Source organism: Nerophis lumbriciformis, linkage group LG13 (genome assembly GCF_033978685.3).
Source record: "Nerophis lumbriciformis linkage group LG13, RoL_Nlum_v2.1, whole genome shotgun sequence".
Lineage (NCBI taxonomy): Eukaryota > Metazoa > Chordata > Actinopteri > Syngnathiformes > Syngnathidae > Nerophis > Nerophis lumbriciformis.
In genome coordinates, this window is record NC_084560.2 from 211,841 (window position 1) to 236,542 (window position 24,702).

General features: G+C 40.6%; 1 protein-coding gene across 8 annotated transcripts in view; it reads right to left on the minus strand.

The window, feature by feature from the left end:
- Positions 1 to 24,702, minus strand: part of LOC133613919 (uncharacterized) — a 123,603-nt gene that overhangs the window by 43,024 nt on the left and 55,877 nt on the right. For 4 of the 8 annotated variants that reach the window (XM_072914391.1, XM_072914389.1, XM_061971831.2 and 1 more), the window contains 3 exons: positions 23,668 to 23,934; positions 15,231 to 15,491; positions 821 to 2,730 (listed from right to left, as the gene is read on the minus strand). In XM_072914391.1, coding sequence (XP_072770492.1) covers positions 1,139 to 2,730; positions 15,231 to 15,491; positions 23,668 to 23,934 — 2,120 coding nt within the window. In that variant the 3' untranslated portion in view covers positions 821 to 1,138. Of the gene's footprint in view, positions 1 to 820; positions 2,731 to 15,230; positions 15,492 to 23,667; positions 23,935 to 24,702 lie in introns of those variants that run through there. The other 4 variants (XM_072914390.1, XM_072914394.1, XM_072914393.1 and 1 more) reach the window with 3 other exon arrangements.

The window sequence follows — 24,702 nt, forward strand, 5'->3', positions numbered from 1 at the left end:
CTTGTCTTTGTAGTGCATTCAACTGAATATTGGTTGAAAAGGATTTGAAAATCATTGTATTCCGTTTATATTTACATCTAACACAATTTCCCAACTCATATGGAAACGGGGTTTGTAGATTTTTGAGTTAGAATGTGATTTAAAAATATATATATATGTCAACCGTCATGTCTTTTATAATGATTATGAATGACAGAAAACATTCCCCAAAAAAAGAGCAGTCCCCCTCTAATTTCCAATGATTAGATTTAAGACTTGAGGTGTATGAGCATGAAGTGATGAAGCCTACTTGTATGAGTCTTCTAAGACAAAGTGAACAGTCCAGTTGTGATGGATTGAATGCCCTGAGAATAAAATGATATGTGCTTACTTGGACTGTGATGAAGCTGTGAGGACTCAGGTGCTTTGTCTTCATGCTCTTCAGTCTTCACAGAGACAACAGTCAGTGGAAACTTGCTGACATCATCCTCCTCCTGCCCTACAGGACACTCTCCCTCCTGAGTGATCCACACTTCCTCCTCTTTCTCTTTAATGTATGTGTGTGTGTGTGTGTGGGGGGGGGGGGGGGGGGGCTGTGGATCCTTCCCCTTCCTCTTTAATGTGAGGGGGCTGCTGGATGTCTGTAGGGTAAATAAGTAAATAAGATAAAGAGAGAATATACTGTAAATAGCGACTGAGCATTTTTTGGGAAGCTATTTTTATACCCAAGTGAAGTGAAGTGAATTATATTTATGTAATACTTCCATATTTCAAACTATCTAATCTATAAATGAATGAATTATTGAATGAAATAAGTTTATTTCGGTCATATAATCAACCATCAACCATTAACCATTGTGTGTGACCAGTTTAAGAGTACAGACTATACATTTATAACAATCATACACATTTACACACAAAAGGAAAAGAAAAGAAAAAGCATGACCGAAAAAGGAATAGGCTGAAGCCAAAGCTTATATTTGCCTATCCTAAACCTTCACTGAAAATAAGATTACGTGGAACATCAACGTAAAAAAAAAATGTAGGAGAATATTAACAAGATAGTTACACAAACAACAATGTCACACATGTTATATGTGCTGATGTTGTCAGAAAGTCAACATTAAAGTCTTAACAGTTCATTTCAAATCCTGCAGTTTCATTTGCTGCTGCTGTTCTCACCAGCACACTTGTGTTTCTTACACTGGTACTTAGAAGACAATCTTTCACCACACACACTGCAACTCAACACTTTCTCTCCTGGGTGTGTTCTCATGTGTCTTTTCAAATGTTGACTTTGTGTAAAACCTTTACCACAAGTTGAACAGGAAAAAGGTTTTTCACCAGTGTGTGCTCTCATGTGTACTTTCAAATATTGACTTTGTGTAAAACCTTTACCACAAGTTGAACAGGAAAAAGGTTTTCCACCAGTGTGTGTTCTCATGTGTACTTTCAAATATTGACTTTGTGTAAAACCTTTACCACAATTTGAACAGGAAAAGGGTTTTTCACAAGTGTGTGCTCTCATGTGTACTTTCAAAGATTGACTTTGTGTAAAACCTTTACCACAGATTGAACAGGAAGAAGGTTTTTCACCAGTGTGTGTTCTCATGTGTACTTTCAAATATTGACTTTGTGTAAAACCTTTACTACAGATTGAACAGATAAAAGGTTTTTCACCAGTGTGTGTTCTCTTGTGTCTTTTCACACTCTGACTTTGTGTAAAACCTTTACCACAAGTTGAACAGGAAAAAGGTTTTTCAGCAGTGTGTGCTCTCATGTGTCCTTTCAAATGTTGACTTTGTGTAAAACCTTTACCACAAGTTGAACAGGAAAAGGGTTTTTCACCAGTGTGTGCTCTCATGTGTACTTTCAAATGTTGACTTTGTGTAAAACCTTTACCACAGGTTGAACAGGAAAAGGGTTTTTCACCAGTGTGTGCTCTCATGTGTATTTTCAAAGATTGCCTTTTTGTAAAAGTTTTACCACAGATTGAACAAGAAAAAGGTTTTTCACCAGTGTGTGTTCTCATGTGTACTTTCAAATATTGACTTTGTGTAAAACCTTTACCACAGATTGAACAAGTAAAAGGTTTTTCACCAGTGTGTGTTCTCATGTGTACTTTCAATTTGTGACTTTCTACAAAACCTTTACTACAGATTGAACAGATAAAAGGTTTTTCTCCAGTGTGTGTTGTCATGTGTGTTTTCAGACGACAATGGTATTCGAAAGTTTTGTGACAGTGAGAACATGTGAAGTGAGTGTTGTCAGTGTGACATGTTGCATCATCTTTAGAGTCTTCATCATCAGTGTAAGGAGAGTGTGACGTTGTGTCCTCACTATCTGATAGTGGAGCTAAGATCTTGTCTGCTTGTGATCCTCCACAGTGGTCTCCATCAGCTTCTGTTGTCATGTGTTGTGTTGAGCTGCTGCTTGGAGGCTCCGCCTCTCTCTTCTCCTCACTTTCACCTTTGACCTCATCATCTTCACTCTTCACAGGGACACCAGTCACTGGGAACTCCACCAGTCCTTCAAGATGATCTCCCTCCTGACTGATGCTGTGTTCTTCCTCTTTAGTGTGGGGGGTCAGTGAGTCTTCCTCTTCCTTTTTACAGGGCAGGGTCTGTGTCAAAGAGGAAAAGGAGACGCCAGAGGGTCCGTGGTGCCTGGTCTTCCTCTTTGGTTGATCCTCCTTCAACATCCTGAAGCTACTCTCCTGTTTTTCAGGCAGAAGTTGTTCTTCACAGACGTCTGCAGGACACAAAATGACAAACATGCTTGAGAAATGTCCAGATTTGCTCAGTCACATGAGGCATTCAGTAAGTTTACATGTACTTAAAATAACAACTTAATGTCAAATTGTCCTGAAAACAAACACACTGCTGTTTACAACATTATTCACAGGAAGAGAAGACCACTTTTTACGAGGGGTGGGCAATATGGCCTAAAATCTGTATTGCCATAAATTCCCTTCTGCCTGAGGTATGATGTATAAACTTGAAGAAAAGATTAGGTCGTTTACATTGTAAATCTGTATTCCGTATTGTTAGCTCTGCTATGGCGCTACCTTGTGGTTGAGTTTGCTCACTGCGAGTGCAGTGGGTTGAAAGTGCATTTCCTTTTGCTACGTGCCATAAACCCGAGGTATGGTTTCTTCATTTATCTCGCCAAGCAACGTTTGTAAGTGTAACCGGGGATTTCCACTAGATGTGGAACGGCGGCGCCACGGCGACACACTCGTTCCGTTTTTTGTTTTGAAGTCAATGTGTCAGTTTCCACCGCCTGGCTTCTATATTTAGTGGTCGACACAACAAGGCGGTTCAATTGAGTTAAAATCTGCTCGTGTGGGACAAGAAGTCATGCATAAACACAAAATAAATGATCCAGTTTACTTTCAAAGTAGAATATCCTGTTTAAGGCGGATGGTATTCTACACTTTGAAAAGACCTAATGGACATGAAGTCCACTTGTCAAAGGTTTTCAGACCTAATTTCACCTCCTTGACACAAATAGATGAAGTCATGCTGATTCTAAAAGGCCCAAAATGAAAGAATCATATCTCGGCATATCTCGGTCAGCTATATGGGGGCCTGTACTTCAGTGTTATATTAAAATGACCATCTCTAACATTAAAGTGAGTGTCGCCTACAATAGGAAAATATGTAGAGGAGAATAGCAAGTAGCCGAACCAAAGGTTGTGAATAACTTACTTTGTTCATGTAAGTCTGCTGTGGAATTAACATGCTCAGGTGCTGAGAGCCATGCACAGAGTGAGACCTCTTAGTCCAGTTTAAAATCCAGAGACCAAGAAGGAAACACACAGACAAAGCAATGTATTGATGACGGCAACAATGAAGTTATTAGGTTTATTTTCATTTATATCGGTCCCAGCCTACGATTACCGGTACATGAATATTTTAATGCCTCTGGACATCGTATTTAATGCTTTTTAATACCATTTAAGGCCTTAATTTATGCAAAGTCCATTCAATGCCTTTAATGCTTTTTAATGACCGACAGAAACCCTCTTGAATTTAAAAATTTGGTCCGATCGATACAAAAATTGACAGTAACAATACCAAGTATAATATCAGTATAAGGTCAATACAGTGGTTTGATCGATATTTTGTATTATATATATTTTGATGATTTTGTGATTGTTTACAGGAAATAAGTCTTTGGACACAGGAAGACTTTAAGGGCATAAACCAAATTATTTTATTCAGAGCCATCCTGTTTTTTTTCTTATTCGGGTTATTCAAGTCATGCAACCACATGCTACTTGGATATCTTGCACTTCCGCCCACTATAGTCTCTATAGCTTAGGGGCCGATCTACATTTCGGCCAGTGGGTGCTCGGACGGGCGGTAAATCTGACGCTACTTTTCTGAGCATGCGCGGTTTTCGCTTGGTGGTGACTCACCACTGGTTTCACATTTCAAATGCAGTATTAAAGGCACTACCAAATCCACTTTTTATTTTTGATATAATGAAAACTGTTCTTATTGTTTTAGATAGATAGATAATACTTTATTGATTACTTCAGGAGAGTTCCCTCAGGAAAATTTAAATTTGAATTTATTTCAATAAATAAATACATTTTATTTTATTTATGATGCTAAGAATATAGTTGTATTCTAACTTTCTCATATAAATTTTGAAATAATTATATATATATATATATATATATATATATATATATATATATATATATATATATATATATATATATATTTTTTTTTTATACATACATATATATATATATATATATATATATATATATATATATATATATATATATATGTGTGTGTGTGTGTTTTCATCTCAAACATGTTATGATGGCAAAATGAACATTGATTACTATTATGCATGCAAAGAATGCAATGAACTGTATTGCATTCTTAAATTGTAAAACCGTTGTCGTCATTATTAAGTGGTTTGTATTTTAATATTGTTTATGTATTGTTTGCAGGTTGAAAATAGCTCAGCGGATTTGCGTGGAGAAACCACCATTTAAACAGCACCTTATAATAATCATCAAAAACGCAGAAGAGACAATTACTTTTTTATGGGATCACACCACACAGCACATAGGGCTGTGAGCGCACCTGTTTTTATTAGCACACACAAATTGGCATGCATTTCAGCCGTGCATGTCAGCCTTCAATAATGAAAACAGGTGTTTAGGAAATAAAAGACAATTAGGACAAATGCAATAATAGAGGGCACATCTTAACATGTATAATTAAACCTTAATTAAGCAAAAATATTGCTCCGGCCAGGCTTCACCAAATAAGATAAATCCATTTAATAAAGTCAAAATACAAATAGGGCAACAAGAAAAGTATCCCACACTTCTCTTTTGTAAAGTAAATTTGTACAGCCGATATCGGCATCTACATCAACAATATGATTTGCCTGAGAAGCTGGACCGGACAAAATATATATATATATTTTTTAAGCAAAAATATCCATCCATCCGGCGGCAAAAACTCATTTGGGCCGCTTGTACCCGTGATCTTGTCCTTTCGGTCATAACCCAAAGCTCATGACCATAGGTGAGGATGGGAACGTAGATTGACCGGTAAATTGAGAGCTTTGCCTTCCGGCTCAGCTCCTTCTTCACCACAACGGATCGATACACCGTCCGCATTACTGATGACGCCGCACCGATCCACCTGTCGGTCTCACAATCCACTTTCCCCCCACTCGTGAGCAACACTCCTAGGTACTTGAACTCCTCCACATGGGGCAAGATCTCCTCCCCAACCTGGAGATGGAACTCCACTCTTTCCCGGACGAGAACCATGTACTCGGACTTGGAGGTGCTGATTCTCATCCCAGTCGCTTCACACTCGGCTGCAAACCGATCCAGTGAGGGCTGAAGATCCTGGCCAGTTGAAGCCATCAGGACCACATCATCTGCAAAAAGCAGAGACCTAACCCTGCAGCCGCCAAACTGGATCCCCTCAACACCCTGACTGCGCCTAGAAATTCTGTCCATAAAAGTTATGAACAGAATCGGTGACAAAGGGCAGTCTTGGCGGAGTCCAACCCTCACTGGAAACGTGTCCGACTTACTGCCGGCAATGCGGACCAAGCTCTGACACTGATCATACAGGGAGCGGACCGCCACAATCAGACAGTCCGATACCCCATACTCTCTGAGCACTCCCCACAGGACTTCCCGGGGGACACGGTCAAAAGCCTTCTCCAAGTCCACAAAGCACATGTAGACTGGTTGGGCAAACTCCCATGCACCCTCAAGGACCCTGCCAAGAGTATAGAGCTGGTCTACCGTTCCACAACCAGGACGAAAACCACACTGTTCCTCCGGAATCCGAGGTTCAATTATTCGGAGTAGCCTCCTCTCCAGTACACCTGAATAGACCTTACCGGGAAGGCTGAGGAGTGTGATCCCACGATAGTTGGAACACACCCTCCGGTTCCCCTTCTTAAGGAGAGGAACCACCACCCCGGTCTGCCAATCCAGAGGTACCGCCCTCGATGTCCATGCGATGTTGCAGAGTCTTGTCAACCAAGACAGCCCCACAGCATCCAGAGCCCTAAGGAACTCTGGGCGGATCTCATCCACCCCCGGGGCCATTCCAACCGAGGAGCTTTTTAACTACCTTGGTAACCTCAGCCCCAGAAATAGGAGAGCCCACCACAGATTCCCCAGGCACTGCTTCCTCATAGGAACATGTGTTGGTGGGATTGAGGAGGTCTTCGAAGTATTCCCTCCACCGATCCACAACAGCCGCATTAGAGGTCAGCAGCACACCATCCTCACCATACACGATGTTGACAGTGCACTGCTTCACCCCCCCCCCCCCCTATGAGCCAAAAGGACCCGATAGGACTCTTTCTTCAGCTTGACGGCATCCCTCACTGCTGGTGTCCACCAGCGGGTTCTAGGATTACCGCCACAACAGGCACAAACCACCTTAAGGCCACAGATCCAATCAGCCGCCTCGACAATAGAGGCACGGAACATGGTCCACTCAGACTCAATATTCAGTGCCTCCCTCGTGACATGTTCAAAGTTCTTCCGGAGGTGGAAATTGAAACTCTCTCTGACAGGAGATTCTGCTGGACGTTCCCAGCAGACCCTCACAATGCGTTTGGGACTGCCAGGTCCGTCTGGCATCCTCCCCATCCATCGGAGCCAGCTAACCATCAGGTGGTGATCGGTAGAAAGCTCCGCCCCTCTCTTCACCCGAGTGTCCAAAACATGAGGCCGCAAATCCGATGACACAACTACTAAGTCAATAATGGAACTGCGGCTGCACCAAATAACAAGATAAATCCATTTAATAAAGTCAAAATACAAATAAGGCAACAAGAGAAGTATCCCACACTTCTCTTTTGTAAAGTACATTTGTACAACCGATATGGGCATCTACAAACCCCGTTTCCATATGAGTTGGGAAATTGTGTTAGATGTAAATATAAACGGAATACAATGATTTGCAAATCATTTTCAACCCATGTGAAGTGAAGTGAATTACATTTATATAGCGCTTTTTCTCAAGTGACTCAAAGCGCTTTACATTGTGAAACCCAATATCTAAGTTACATTTAAACCAGTGTGGGAGGCACTGGGAGCAGGTGGGTAAAGTGTCTTGCCCAAGGACACAACAGCAGTTACTATGATGGCGGAAGCGGGGATCGAACCTACAACCCTCAAGTTGCTGGCATGGCCGCTCTACCAACCAAGCTATACCGCCCACAGTGATTTCTCCTGATTCTCTGAACCCTTTGATGATATTACGGACCGTAGATGGTGAAATCCCTAAATTCCTTGCAATAGCTGGTTGAGAAAGGTTTTTCTTAAACTGTTCAACAATTTGCTGACGCATTTGTTGACAAAGTGGTGACCCTCGCCCCATCCTTGTTTGTGAATGACTGAGCATTTCATGGAATCTACTTTTATACCCAATCATGGCACCCACCTGTTACCAATTTGCCTGTTCACCTGTGGGATGTTCCAAATAAGTGTTTGATGAGCATTCCTCAACTTTATCAGTATTTATTGCCACCTTTCCCAACTTCTTTGTCACGTGTTGCTGGCATCAAATTCCAAAGTTAATGATTATTTGCAAAAAAAAATGTTTATCAGTTTGAACATCAAATATGTTGTCTTTGTAGCATATTCAACTGAATATGGGTTGAAAATGATTTGCAAATCATTGTATTCCGTTTATATTTACATCTAACACAATTTTCCAACTCATATGGAAACGGGGTTTGTACACTATTTGATTTCCTATTATGCAGCTCATTTTTATTTGACAGTTATTGAAATATCTCAGTGATATCATGCACAAAAGTGCACTTTATTTGTTTTAAACTATTGTAGTGGTGTTCTGTACAATAAGTGCACTATAATTTAGTGTTGTTTTGATATGTCATTTTAGTGACATCATGCACAAAAGTGCACTAATAGCTTGTTTTAAAATGTCTCTGACAATCTTGCACTTTCTGTTTGGAAATGACATGAATGTTTGTGCCACTGCTTAATAACTGTTTAATAAATACACTTTTGCGTAATTGACTTAGTTGTGGTTTCCCTCTCTGCATGAAAGTTTAAAAGTAGCATATATTAATGCAGTATGAAGAAGAATGTTTTAATGTAGACACATAGAATCATCATACTGCTGTGATTATATGCATCAAGTGTTCATTCAAGGCTAAGTCAAAATATCCTCATATATATGGTGTATCGTGACATGGACTAAACATATCCACATATATATGGTGTATGGTGACATGGCCTAAACATATCCACATATATATGGTGTATCGTGACATGGTCTAAACATATCCACATATATATGATATATCGTGACATGGCCTAAACATATCCACATATATATAGTGCATCGCGACATGGCCTAAACATATCCACATATATATGGTGTATCGTGACATGGCCTAAACATATCCACATATATACGGTGTATCGTGACATGGCCTAAACATATCCAGATATATATGGTGTATCGTGACATGGCCTAAACATATCCACATATATATGGTGTATCGTGACATGGCCTAAACATATCCAGATATATATGGTGTATCGTGACATGGCCTAAACATATCCACATATATATGGTTTATCGTGACATGGCCTAAACATATCCAGATATATATGGTGTATCGTGACATGGCCTAAACATATCCACATATATATGGTATATCGTGACATGGCCTAAAGATATCCACATATATATGGTGTATCGTGACATGGCCAAAACATATCCGCATATATATGGTGTATCGTGACATGGCCTAAACATATCCACATATATATGGTGTATCGTGACATGGCCTAAACATATCCACATATATATGGTGTATCGTGACATGGACTAAACATATCCACATATATATGGTGTATCGTGACATGGCCTAAACATATCCACATATATACGGTGTATCGTGACATGGACTAAACATATCCACATATATATGGTGTATGGTGACATGGCCTAAACATATCCACATATATATGGTGTATCGTGACATGGTCTAAACATATCCACATATATATGATATATCGTGACATGGCCTAAACATATCCACATATATATAGTGCATCGCGACATGGACTAAACATATCCACATATATACGGTGTATCGTGACATGGACTAAACATATCCACATATATATGGTGTATGGTGACATGGCCTAAACATATCCACATATATATGGTGTATCGTGACATGGCCTAAACATATCCACATATATACGGTGTATCGTGACATGGCCTAAACATATCCAGATATATATGGTGTATCGTGACATGGCCTAAACATATCCACATATATATGGTGTATCGTGACATGGCCTAAACATATCCAGATATATATGGTGTATCGTGACATGGCCTAAACATATCCACATATATATGGTTTATCGTGACATGGCCTAAACATATCCAGATATATATGGTGTATCGTGACATGGCCTAAACATATCCACATATATATGGTATATCGTGACATGGCCTAAAGATATCCACATATATATGGTGTATCGTGACATGGCCAAAACATATCCGCATATATATGGTGTATCGTGACATGGCCTAAACATATCCACATATATATGGTGTATCGTGACATGGCCTAAACATATCCACATATATATGGTGTATCGTGACATGGACTAAACATATCCACATATATATGGTGTATCGTGACATGGCCTAAACATATCCACATATATACGGTGTATCGTGACATGGACTAAACATATCCACATATATATGGTGTATGGTGACATGGCCTAAACATATCCACATATATATGGTGTATCGTGACATGGTCTAAACATATCCACATATATATGATATATCGTGACATGGCCTAAACATATCCACATATATATAGTGCATCGCGACATGGACTAAACATATCCACATATATACGGTGTATCGTGACATGGACTAAACATATCCACATATATATGGTGTATGGTGACATGGCCTAAACATATCCACATATATATGGTGTATCGTGACATGGTCTAAACATATCCACATATATATGATATATCGTGACATGGCCTAAACATATCCACATATATATAGTGCATCGCGACATGGCCTAAACATATCCACATATATATGGTGTATCGTGACATGGCCTAAACATATCCACATATATACGGTGTATCGTGACATGGCCTAAACATATCCAGATATATATGGTGTATCGTGACATGGCCTAAACATATCCACATATATATGGTGTATCGTGACATGGCCTAAACATATCCAGATATATATGGTGTATCGTGACATGGCCTAAACATATCCACATATATATGGTTTATCGTGACATGGCCTAAACATATCCAGATATATATGGTGTATCGTGACATGGCCTAAACATATCCACATATATATGGTATATCGTGACATGGCCTAAAGATATCCACATATATATGGTGTATCGTGACATGGCCAAAACATATCCGCATATATATGGTGTATCGTGACATGGCCTAAACATATCCACATATATATGGTGTATCGTGACATGGCCTAAACATATCCACATATATATGGTGTATCGTGACATGGACTAAACATATCCACATATATATGGTGTATCGTGACATGGCCTAAACATATCCACATATATATGGTGTATCGTGACATGGCCTAAACATATCCACATATATATGGTGTATCGTGACATGGACTAAACATATCCACATATATATGGTGTATCGTGACATGGCCTAAACATATCCACATATATATGGTGTATCGTGACATGGCCTAAACATATCCAGATATATATGGTGTATCGTGACATGGCCTAAACATATCCACATATATATGGTATATCGTGACATGGCCTAAAGATATCCACATATATATGGTGTATCGTGACATGGCCAAAACATATCCACATATATATGGTGTATCGTGACATGGCCTAAACATATCCACATATATATGGTGTATCGTGACATGGCCTAAACATATCCACATATATATGGTGTATTGTGACATGGACTAAAAATAAAGATATTAATAAAAGGCCATATCGCCCAACCCTACTTAGAATGCGATTTATATATATATATATATATATATATATATATATATATATATATATATATATATATATATATATATATGTCTTAATAAGGTTATCCAAAAAATAGTGCTCGATACCGTAGTAGAGCGCAATATATGTATGTGTGGGAAAAAAAATCACAAGACTATTTCATCTCTACAGGCCTGTTTCATGAGGGGGGTACCCTCAATCGTCAGGAGATTTTAATGGGAGCATTCGCATACCATGGTTTATATAGGGCACAGAGTGGGTGGGTACAGGCTAGCCTAGGGGCGTGGTGATTGGTTCATGTGTTACCTAGGAGGTGTTTCCGTCTATGGCGGCATGTTGTTACAATTTCGCTGCGCTTGTTGAGGGATGACAGGTCTGGACGGTAGATAATAAACAGTTTCTCTTTCAAGCATAGGTTGCATCTTTTATTACCACTATTGTAAGGTGTGCTGGATGCAAGAATTTGCCATGTTATTGAATATTCAACATTATTGTCTTTGAGGTCCCAAATGTGTTTGCTGAGTTCTGTGGTATTTCGCAGGTTTTTGTTCCTGAAAGAAGCCTTGTGGTTGTTCCATCTGGTTTTGAATTCACCCTCGGTTAATCCTACATATGTGTCGGATGTGTTAATGTCCTTGCGTATTACCTTAGATTGGTAGACAACTGATGTTTGTAAGCATCCCCCGTTGAGGGGGCAATCAACCTATGCTTGAAAGAGAAACTGTTTATTATCTACCGTCCAGACCTGTCATCCCTCAACAAGCGCAGCGAAATTGTAACAACATGCCGCCATAGACGGAAACACCTCCTAGGTAACACATGAACCAATCACCACGCCCCTAGGCCAGCCTGTACCCACCCACTCTGTGCCCTATATAAACCATGGTATGCGAATGCTCCCATTAAAATCTCCTGACGATTGAGGGTACCCCCCTCATGAAACAGGCCTGTAGAGATGAAATAGTCTTGTGATTTTTTTTTCCCACACATACATATATTGCGCTCTACTACGGTATCGAGCACTATTTTTTGGATAACCTTATTAAGACATATACTCCGCTCCAAATTGACATTTGTTGAGCACTGTACGACGATCAGAAATGGAAAAATTCAACATCGACTACTCCACGAAGAACATTCCCATACCCGCGCAGAATGACTACAAGCTAAGGCTCATAGAAAAGACGGAACACTTCCTAAGAAGGATGCGGTGGAAAGCACATTTTTTCCTCCACCCTGAAACAAAAGGAATGCAAAAGGAAACTTACGGATTCAAATCTACCAAGAACCCACCCACAGTTGAGGAACTAAAGGATTTTGAGAACGACATGCTCAAAATGATACAATCAGTCAAATTCAAGCCAATCCGCAACCCACTCCTCACCAAGCTGAAAAATGACAAGGAGCGCATCAAGAAAGTAAACAACCTCATCATAGCTGCCGATAAAACCACAAACTTCTACAGAATGGACATACCAGAACACCACACCTTACTGGACAGAAGCATCACCAAATCATACAAAAAAGCGCAACCCAATACCTTACAGAACATCCACCTGGAAAATAAAAGGATCGCGGCTGAACTGGACATTGAGGACAGGGTGGACGCCACAGCCAACAAGGAAGCCTTCATCACATTGAAGGACCACAAACCCAACTTCGCAAATAACCCAACATGCCGACTAATAAACCCAACTAAATCTGAAATAGGAAAAATCAGCAAAATAATCCTGGACAGAGTCAACACAAAAATCAAGGACAAAACACCACTCAACCAATGGAGAAATACAGCAGCAGTAATCAAATGGTTCAACAACATCCAAGACAAACAACAGCACAACTTTATCTCCTTTGATATCGAGGAATTTTACCCTTCCATCACGAAAGACCTACTGACTCAAGCACTAGACTTCGCCTCAGACTACGACTCAATCACAGGCAACGAAAGAAACATCATCATCCACGCAAAAAACTCCATTCTCATCCACAACAGTACACCATGGCAAAAAAAGAACAATGCAACATTTGACGTCACTATGGGAAGTTTTGACGGAGCAGAAACGTGTGAACTCGTTGGGAGTTTCCTCCTCTCCCAGCTCGCTAGCCTCAATCTGAACCTTGGTATTTACCGTGATGACGGACTGGCAGTGTGTCGCGCCTCGCCAAGGAGCAGCGAGAATACCAAGAAGCGCATATGCCAAATTTTCAAAGAGAACGGCCTACGGATCACGATTGAAGCCAACAAGCAAACCGTCAACTTTCTTGACGTCACTTTCAACCTGAGAAATAACAGCTACCAACCATTCACGAAACCCAACACAACACTCCAATACGTGCACCATGACAGCAACCATCCACCCACCACCACGAAAAGAATACCTACCGGAATCAATAAAAGGCTATCGATGCTGTCATCTAGCAAAGCTGAATTTGACCAAGCAACCCCCCCGTACCAAAAAGCCCTTGATGAAAGCGGATACAATTTCACCCTCACCTATGAACCCACGCCAGGAAACCAGCCAAAAAAGAACAGAAAACGAAACGGCATCATCTGGTACAACCCCCCATACAGCAAAAACGTCTCAACGAACATTGGACACAAATTCCTCAACCTGATTGACAAACACTTTCCCAAAGACAACAACCTAAGAAAAGTATTCAACAAGAACAACATCAAATTGAGCTACAGCTGCATGAACAATATACGACAAATCATCTCAAACCACAACAAAACAATTGCAAATGAGCCGTCGACCCCCAGTCAGAACGACTCCAAAACCAATAAAGCATGTAACTGTCGAAAGAAACCTGATTGCCCCCTCAACGGGGGATGCTTACAAACATCAGTTGTCTACCAATCTAAGGTAATACGCAAGGACATTAACACATCCGACACATATGTGGGATTAACCGAGGGTGAATTCAAAACCAGATGGAACAGCCACAAGGCTTCTTTCAGGAACAAAAACCTGCGAAATACCACAGAACTCAGCAAACACATTTGGGACCTCAAAGACAATAATGTTGAATATTCAATAACATGGCAAATTCTTGCATCCAGCACACCTTACAATAGTGGTAATAAAAGATGCAACCTATGCTTGAAAGAGAAACTGTTTATTATCTACCGTCCAGACCTGTCATCCCTCAACAAGCGCAGCGAAATTGTAACAACATGCCGCCATAGACGGAAACACCTCCTAGGTAACACATGAACCAATCACCACGCCCCTAGGCCAGCCTGTACCCACCCACTCTGTGCCCTATATAAACCATGGTATGCGAATGCTCCCATTAAAATCTCCTGACGATTGAGGGTACCCCCCTCATGAAACAGGCCTGTAGAGATGAAATAGTCTTGTGATTTTTTTTCCCACACATACATATATATATATATATATATATATATATATATATATATATATATATATATATATATATATACATATCCACAATCATGTCTTTTATAATGATTGTGAACCACAGAAAACATTCCCCCAAAAAGTGCAGTTCCCCTCTAAATTCCAATGATTAGATTTAAGGCTTGAAGTGTATGAGCATGAAGTGATGAAGCCTACTTGGATGAGTCTTCTAAGACAAAGTGAACAGTCCAGTTGTGATGGATTGAATGCCCTGAGAATAAAATGATTTGTGCTTACTTGGACTGTGATGAAGATGTGAGGACTCAGGTGCTTTGTCTTCATGCTCTTCAGTCTTCACAGAGACAACAGTCAGTGGAAACTTGCTGACATCATCCTCCTCCTGCCCCACAACACACTCTCCCTCCTCTTCCTCTTTCATGTGTGGATCCTCCTCTTCCTCTTTCATGTGGGTGGAGTGTGGATCCTCCTCTTCCTCTTTAATGTAGGTGGGCTGTGGATCATCCTCTTCCTCTTTAATGTGGGGGGGCTGCTGGACGTCTGTTGGGTAAATAAGTAAATAAGATAAAGAGAGAATAGAAATAGTTTTGGACTGACACTGTTAACACAATGACATTATTTGTGTTCTTTCGTGTGTTGTGTTAAAAGAGTGTAGCAAAACAACCAATAAAAACACGGGAAATACTTCCTTTTGTCCCAGCCACTAAAATTCATTCAATAGTGAGTACAAAAATAGACTTGGAAATTTGATGAGGAGCAAGTTTTTTTTATAAGTACAAGGCAGCATTGATTGAGGCATTCTTAACTTTATACTCACTGATATAAAGTGTGTAAATATTTTATTCTGTATACGGTCTATGACACCTAAACTTTATCTCTAAACTTAACCATAATTTGTGGTGTAGAATGACGTCTGGAACTCAAGATAGTTCCACATGTCTGGGAACGCCACCGACGGATAATCCTTGATATTACTCAACAAATCTTTAGGGATCTATTCCGTTTCATAATTAGATTTTTTTCTCGTATCTGCTTTTCACAGAAAGATCTAGGCCAGGGGTGTTTAAACCAATTTTAGATGGGGGGCCACATGGAGGAAGATCTACTCCAAGTTGGCCGGACTGGTAAAATTATGGCAAGATAACGTAAAAATAAAGACAACTGCAGATTGTTTTCTTTGTTTAAAAATAGAACAAACACATTCTGAAAATGTACAAATCATGTTTTTTGTTTTTTTTACATACGATAGTATTCTATCTTTAGTTGTCCTTTTATACACTTTCAGAATCAATTATGTGATAATGTTCATCAGTCAACTCATTGGTGTTTTTCAATCTATCAAGACAAATAAATACCGTATTTTCCGCACTATTAGCCGCACCTAAAAACCACAAATTTACTCAAAAGCTGACAGTGCGGCTTATAACCCGGTGCGCTTTATATATGGATTAATATTAAGATTCATTTTCATAAAGTTTAGGTCTCGCAACTACGGTAAACAGCCGCCATCTTTTTCCCCGTAGAAGAGGAAGCGCTTCTTCTTCTACGGCAAGCAACCGCCAAGGTAAGCACCCGCCCCCATAGAAGAGGAAGCGCTTCTTCTTCTACTGTGCGCAACCACCCGCCCCCGTAGAAGAAGAAGAAGCGCGCGGATATTACGTTTCATTTCCTTTGTGTGTTTACATCTGTAAAGACCATAAAATGGCTCCTACTAAGCGACAGGTTTCCGGTTTATGAAAAGACGCAATCTCTCCATCCGCACACGGACTACTATTTCACAGCAACTGCCTAAAGACTTTCAAGAAAAGCTGGCTACTTTCCGTGCATATTGTAAAAACAAGATAGCTGAAAAAAAGATCCGGCCAGAGAACATTATCAACATGGACGAGGTTCCACTAACTTTTAATATTCCTGTGAACCGCACTGTGGATACAACGGGAGCACGTACGGTGAATATTCGCACCACAGGGAATGAGAAGTCGTCCTTCACTGTGGTTCTAGCTTGCCATGCTACTGGCCAGAAACTTCCACCCATGGTGATATTCAAAAGGAAGACCTTGCCAAAAGAGACCTTTCCAGCCGGCGTCATCATAAAAGCTAACTCGAAGGGATGGATGGATGAAGAAAAGATGAGCGAGTGGTTAAGGGAAGTTTACGCGAAGAGGCCGGGTGGCTTTTTTCACGCAGCTCCATCCATGTTGATATACGACTCCATGCGCGCCCACATCACGCTGGTTTTTAATATATTATTAAAGTTTGACTGACCTATCTGACTGTTTTTTTGACATTCCCTTTAGCGCAGTTAGATGCGGCTTATAACACGGGGCGGCTTATAGGTGGACAAAGTTTTGAAATATGCCGTTCATTGAAGGCGCGGCTTATAACCCAGGGCGGCTTATGGTGCGGAAAATACGGTAATATCAAAATCAAATTACAGGATGTAATTGATGTAGTTTGCTCATTTTCCCCGACTGGTGCGCTAACATCATGTGTTTTAGTTGTGTTTTACATATGTAGCATCATCTACAAAGATACAAATAATTGCTATTGCGACATCTAGAGGACACATTTTAAACAGCAGTTTCTTTCATTCAAAAATGTCGACTCATTTTTGTACTTAGCAAACTCATCCCGTCTCATTCACTCATTCACACACTAATGGCGGGATCTGCCATGCAAGGCGCTTACCACGACCCATCAGGAGCAAGGGTGAAGTGTCAAGGACACAACAGACGTGACTAGGTTGGTAGAAGGTGGGGATTGAACCAGGAACCCTCAGGCACGGCCACTCTACCAACCGCGCCACTGGCCTTCCACCATCAACCTACCTACTAGCCGTCCACCATCGACCTGCCTCCTAGCCTTCCACCATCCACCTGCCTACCAGCTTTCCACCATCGGCCTGCCTGCTAGCCTTCCACCATCGACCTGCCTGCTAGCCTTCCACCATCAACCTGCTTACCAGCCTTCCACCATCAGCCTGCCTGCTAGCCTTCCACCATCGGCCTGCCTGCTAGCCTTCCACGATCGACCTGCCTGCTAGTCTTCCACCATCGGCCTGCCTGCTAGCCTTCCACCATCGACCTGCCTGCTAGCCTTCCACCGTCGACCTGCCTGCTAGCCTTCCACCGTCGACCTGCCTGCTAGCCTTCCACCATCGACCTGCCTGCTAGCCTTCCACCATCGACCTGCCTGCTAGCCTTCCACCATCGACCTGCCTGCTAGCCTTCCACTGTCGACCTGCCTACTAGCCTTCCACCATCGACCTGCCTGCTAGCCTTCCACCATCGACCTGCCTGCTAGCCTTCCACCATCGACCTGCCTACTAGCCTTCCATCGACCTGCTGTTTGCCTCCAGCCATTGGCTTTGTCTACGGGCTGCCACCCGTCAGCCTTGGTTGCTAGTCTTCAGCCCTGTCTGCTAACATCTTCAAAAGTGGTAAAGCAAGTGGAACTTCTCCTCTCACTATGTCACAATTTATTATATTGTGTTTTATACTTTTGTGTGGTTTTACTGGTGTCCCAAATGGGTCTGGTCACCCCCACTCACGAGCTATGCTACTTCAAGATGCACAGTTTGACATATTTGATAATTTGACATTTAATCATAGTGACAACTACAAAATAACCTCGGCCTTATCTCAGTTGAAGATTTATGTGACTTTGGACAAAACAAAATGGCTGCATACTGTGGTAGAGTCCATTCATTCTTATTGTTTCCTTGTTTTGAGGGATCATGTCAACATTACTGCATCTTCCTCTATTGTGAGCACTTACTTTCACAGATTAAAGACCGACTCAAAAGATGGTAACTTTAAGCGCAAATGTTTAGTTATATTATTGTTATTGCTCTCAGGAAATGTTGAGACTAATCCAGGCCCTGATACACCTACACAATGTTTTACACCTGCAGATTTTAAAACTAGATCTGGTCTTGGGATTATTCATATCAATGTTCAGAGTTTACTCCCTAAACTGGATATGATAAAGATCTGGATAAACTCAACAAATGCTGATATTGTAGTCTTATCTGAAACTTGGCTTAAACAATCTGTGCTTGATAAAGATACTTACATTCATGGCTATAATGTCTATCGTACTGACCGACAAAGAAAAGGTGGTGGAGTGGCCATATATATTAAGCAGAGGTTTGATGTTAAATTATTGTTCTCTGAATCAGTAAGTAAATAACCTTGAACTGTTAGCACTTGAAATTGAATTAGCTAGAAATCACCACATTATGGTAGTGGGGTGTTTTAGGCCTCCATCTGCCCCTAGTAATTCACTATCTACTCTTGTAAAGCTTCTGTCTCAACTGAAATACAATGAAATAGTGATTTGAACTGGGACTGGCTCACATCTGTGTCTGACTCCTTGAAAGCACAGTGTGAATCTCTAAATTTAACACAATTAATTAACTCAGCTACAAGACCTAATCATAAATGCCCTCAAAAAGCTACACTCATTGACTTAATTCTAACAAATATGCCCTTTAAATGTGTTGCATCTGGTGTTTTCCCTAATGATGTGAGTGATCATTGTGTGATTGCAGTAGTGCGAGACACAAGGATTCCTAAAAGCAAGCCTCGTCTTCTTGAAAAACATAATATGAAATTATTTGAGACGCAAGCTTTTTTACATGACTTGCATCTTTTTAATTGGGATAGAATTGCTCTTTTTGATAATGTTGAACTGGCTTGGACATATTTTCACGAAAACTTCTTGAGTTTTGTGAACAAACATGCCCCTTTTAGAAAATGTAGGGTTAAAGGACGTGACAATCAGTGGTTTACATCGGACCTGTCAGATGTATTGCATGAGCGTAATGCTGCTTGGGCCAGGGCACGCAAGTCAGGGTTAGAAGCAGATTGGTTGAATTTTAGACAATTAAGAAATCAATGATTGTAGCTGAGATAGGCTCCAGCGCCCCCCGCGACCCCAAAGGGAATAAGCGGTAGAAAATGGATGGATGGAAGAAATCAATTTACCTCTCTCCTTCGGAAAGTCAAATCAGAATTGTATTTCTCCACAACAACTGAAAACCTCAAACACCCAAAGAAGTTTTAGAAAATCATCAAATCTTTGTCCGCCTGCTGTAATTCAGTCTCCCACCTAGTATGCTTGTTGATGGTGTCAGAGTGACAGAAGAGAAATGGGTAGTCATTATAAAAATCATTTTATTTCCTCTGGTTTTCTCTATAATTCTGACAACTTTATACTGAAGTTCCGCTAACCCCGGAAAGAACCGTTGAAAATACCCAGGTTTTTAACTTTACGCCCTTTACCACAACAGAGGTCATGAGGGCTCGAAAACAACTTATACCTAGAAAGCCAGCTGGCTCAGATAAGTTGGAGCCGCTCTTCCTAAAGTTGGCAGCTGAAATTATAGCTGGACCACTGACTCACATTTTTAACCTTACTCTAATTTCAAATGAAATCCCCTTAGATTGGAAATCTGCCCTTGTAATCCCCCTATTAAAAGGAGGTGACTCTAGTAATCTAAATAATTACAGACCTACCTCTAAACTCTCTGTTCTGGCAAAAGTGCTTGAATCCCTTATCAGTGAACAGATAAAATACTTTTTGGACACCAACTTTATTCTGTCATCATTTCAGTCAGGTTTTGGCAGAAATCACAGTACTGTTACTGCTGCTATGAAGTTTATAAATGATGTAACTGAAGCTCTTAACAAGAAGCAGTGCTGTCTGTCCCTCTTTATTGACTTTTCAAAGGCATTTGATACTGTTGATCATGTCATTTTAATCAAACGTCTTTCAGCTATTGGTTTTTCTCAGCAAGCAGTTGGATGGTTTGCAAATGACCTCACAAGTAGAACTCAGGCTGTTCAGATAGAAGGTTCCTTCTCGGACGTACTGCAAGTGTAAAAGGTTGTCCCTCAAGGTTCTGTGTTGGGCCCATTATTAATTAATAATCTTGGACAGAATATTCTGAACTCAACTTTCCATTCCTATGCTGATGATACTGTCATATACTGCACAGCACCCACTCCTGCTGAGGCCTTTAAATGTCTACAACATGCATTTGACAGAGTACAAGAACAACTTTGCTATCTTCAACTGCTTTTAAATGCAGAGAAAACAAAGTGTATGTTCTTTAACACATCAAAAACTGTAAGATCAGCACTGTGTGAGAACATTTGAACATAAAATGGGCAACAAATTGTGTTAGTATCTGCTTTTAAATATTTAGGATTTTTAATTGATGACCACTTGAGTTTTAAGGAGCACATTCAGTATGTTGTAAACAAAAAACTGAAACTTTTACTGGGATTTTATTATAGAAACAAGTCTTGCTTTTCTTTTACTGTGAAACAGAAATTGGTGGAAACAACCTTTTTACCTGTTATTGACTATGGAGATGTGTTGTACATGAATGCTACTGCTGGTTGTCTCCACAAGCTGGATAGTGTGTACCACGGGGCACTGACATTCATCACCAACTTACTCACCATTGTGTGTTATACTTAATGGTTAACTTACTCACCATTGTGTGTTATACTCAATGGTTAACTTACTCACCATTGTGTGTTGTACTCAATGGTTAACTTACTCACCATTGTGTGTTATACTCAATGGTTAACTTACTCACCATTGTGTGTTATACTCAATGGTTAACTGGACATCTTTATGTGCTCGACGCCTCAATCATTGGTATGTGTTCATCTACAAAACCATTCTGGGTATCACCCCATCTTATCTGTCTTGTATTTTAACAAAGAAACAAGGAAGTCACAATCTTCTTTCAATGAATGTTCTGCAATTTGTCGTCCCCAAAGTAAGAACTGAACTGGGCAAGAAAGCATTTAGGTTTTCAGCAGTGAAGGCTTGGAATAACCTACAATCCAATATTCAACTTCAAACCCTTGTTACATTGAATGAGTTTAAAGCTTCTGTGAAATGATTGCAGTCTACCTTGTCTGTATGCACATGTGTTATGTCAGCAAGTTTTAATGTTGTACATTTAATGTTTTATGTGTTGTTTACTGTTTTAATGTAACCTTGCTGCTGCCCTCTTGGCCAGGTCTCCCTTAGAAAATAGATATTTGATCTCAATGGGATTTTTACCAGGTTAAATAAAGAAAAAAAAACAAGAAAAAAAAAAACAGCTGTTTATTTGAAGTCTTAAAGAAGTCAACTATGTGTGCAGTGCAAGGTGAAATGCAGTTATGTCATCTTCTTGTCAATAACACACACATTAAACTTTTGCGTGTTGTTGCTTCCTTATTTGTCATTATGCAAAGCTGATTTTAATGTGTAGCAGCGGCAGCTGAACTCAATGTGACAACGTGTCATAGTTACGTCAGTCAGCTGGAATTAAAAATACAAATAGTTGTGTCGTTAGTCCAGAATCTTCACAGTCCTCATGGACGACATAATTAGGAACCAGTACTAAAAAAAATGGTACCGTATTTTCCGCACCATAAGGCGCCCTGGATTAAAAGCCGCGCCTTCAATGAACGGCATATTTCAAAACTTTGTCCACCTATAAGCCGCCCGGTGTTGTAAGCCGCATCTAACTGCGCTAAAGGAATGTCAAAAAAACAGTCAGATAGGTCAGTCAAACTTTAATAATATATTAAAAACCAGCGTTCTAACAACTCTGTTCACTCCCAAAATGTACGCAAATGTGCAATCACAAACATACGTATATCAACATGGACAGAGCTGCGTGAAAAAAGCCACCCGGCCTCTTCGCGTAAACTTAAACTTACCTTAACCACTCGCTCATCTTTTCTTCATCCATCCCTTCGAGTTAGCTTTTATGATGACGCCGGCTGGAAAGGTCTCTTTTGGCAAGGTCTTCCTTTTGAATATCACCATGGGATTTTCTGGCCATTAGCATGGCAAGCTAGAACCACAGTGAAGGATGACTTCTCATTCCCTGTGGTGCGAATATTCACCGTACGTGCTCCCGTTATATCCAGTGCGGTTCACAGGAATATCAGTTGCTGTGAAATAGTACCGGTAATCCGTGTGCGGATGGAGAGATTGCGTCTTTTCATGAACCGGATCCGTGACGCTTAGTAGGAGCCATTTTGTGGTCTTTACAGATGTAAACGCACAAAGGAAATGAAACGTACGGTGATATCCGCGCGCTTTTTCTTCTTCTACGCGGGCGGGTGGTTACTTACAGTAGAAGAAGAAGCGCTTCCTGTTCTATGGGGGCGGGTGCTTACCTTGGCGGTTGCTTGCGTAGAAGAAGAAGCGCTTCCTGTTCTACCGGGAAAAAAGATGGCGGCTGTTTACCGAAGTTGCGAGATCGAAACTTTATGAAAATGAATCGTAATATTAATCCATATATAAAGCGCACCGGGTTAAAAGCCGCACTGTCAGCTTTTGAGTAAATTTGTGGTTTTTAGGTGCGGCTAATAGTGCGGAAAATACGGTACTTGGTATACATCCCTAATCTTCACCACTAAACCTTTGAAATATGCTGACATATGTGCTGCTAAAGGTAAATAAACAGTAGCCATATTGAATGTTTGCCTTCATTTGACCACGTGAGGTAAGGAGGACGGCCTCTAGGTCACATGGTTACACCCCAGCAATTACACTGTTGATGATTGATGAGCATTCATTTTTAAATGGTGGTGTTAAAAAGCAAGTATATCTCCATCTTTAGTCATAAATGTGGCCCCCGGATGAACATGTGTCACAAACATTGTATTAGATGATATGTGGATGTTGTGCTTACTTGGACTGTGATGAAGCTGTGAGGACTCAGGTGCTTTGTCTTCATGCTCTTCAGTCTTCACAGAGACAACAGTCAGTGGAAACTTGCTGACATCATCCTCCTCCTGCCCTACAACACACTCTCCCTCCTCTTCCTCTTTAAAATAGGGGGGCTGTGGATCCCCATCGTGCCCTTTAAAATGTGAGGGCTGTGGATCCTCTGAAGTGAAACTGTCCCCCTGCAGATGAGGGAGACATTCTTCTTGGTGTCCAATCAGCTGATGGATGTCTACAGGACACAAACAAAACACATTTTAACTCCTACATGCCAAATATTAAATCATACATGAAATATAGGGCTGTGGCTATTGAAAATGTTATTAATCAAGTGTTCTACTGGAAATGTTTTCGATTAATCGAGTAACTGGATAAAACTTAGTGTTGCTTGGTTAAAGACAAATTTAAGCGACTTTAAGACATTTCACTTAATAATGAACGGCCAATTGGTTTGAGATGGTATGAGATCAAGATGTCATCTTTAGATCAGGCTTTGTTTTTTCCACAATCACTGCCACATTAAAAAGTTAAAGTACCAATGATTGTCACACACACACTAGGTGTGGCCAGATTGTTCTCTGCATTTGACCCATTAACCTTGATCACCCCCTGGGAGGTGAGGGGAGCAGTGAGCAGCAGCGGTGGCCACGCCCGGGAATCAATTTTACGGTGATTTAACCCCCAATTCCAACTCTTGATGCTGAGTGCCAAGCAGGGAGGTAATGGGTCCCATTTTTATAGTCTTTGGTATGACACAAGCTACTGATCTCAGGGCGGACACTCTAACCACTAGGCCACTGAGTAGGTGGATGTAGCAGGTGTTGTAGTAGGTTAATGGCTGCACCAATATGAAGGAAATAACAGGTCAGTATAGCTTTTACACACATAAATAACTTGTCAAACCTGCCAGCTAGCAGGCTAGGTTTACAGCATTAGTTACCATGGTAACTGACTCTGACTTTGTTTTACCTCTCTTATTTTTGGAGGTCAAACTGTCGAG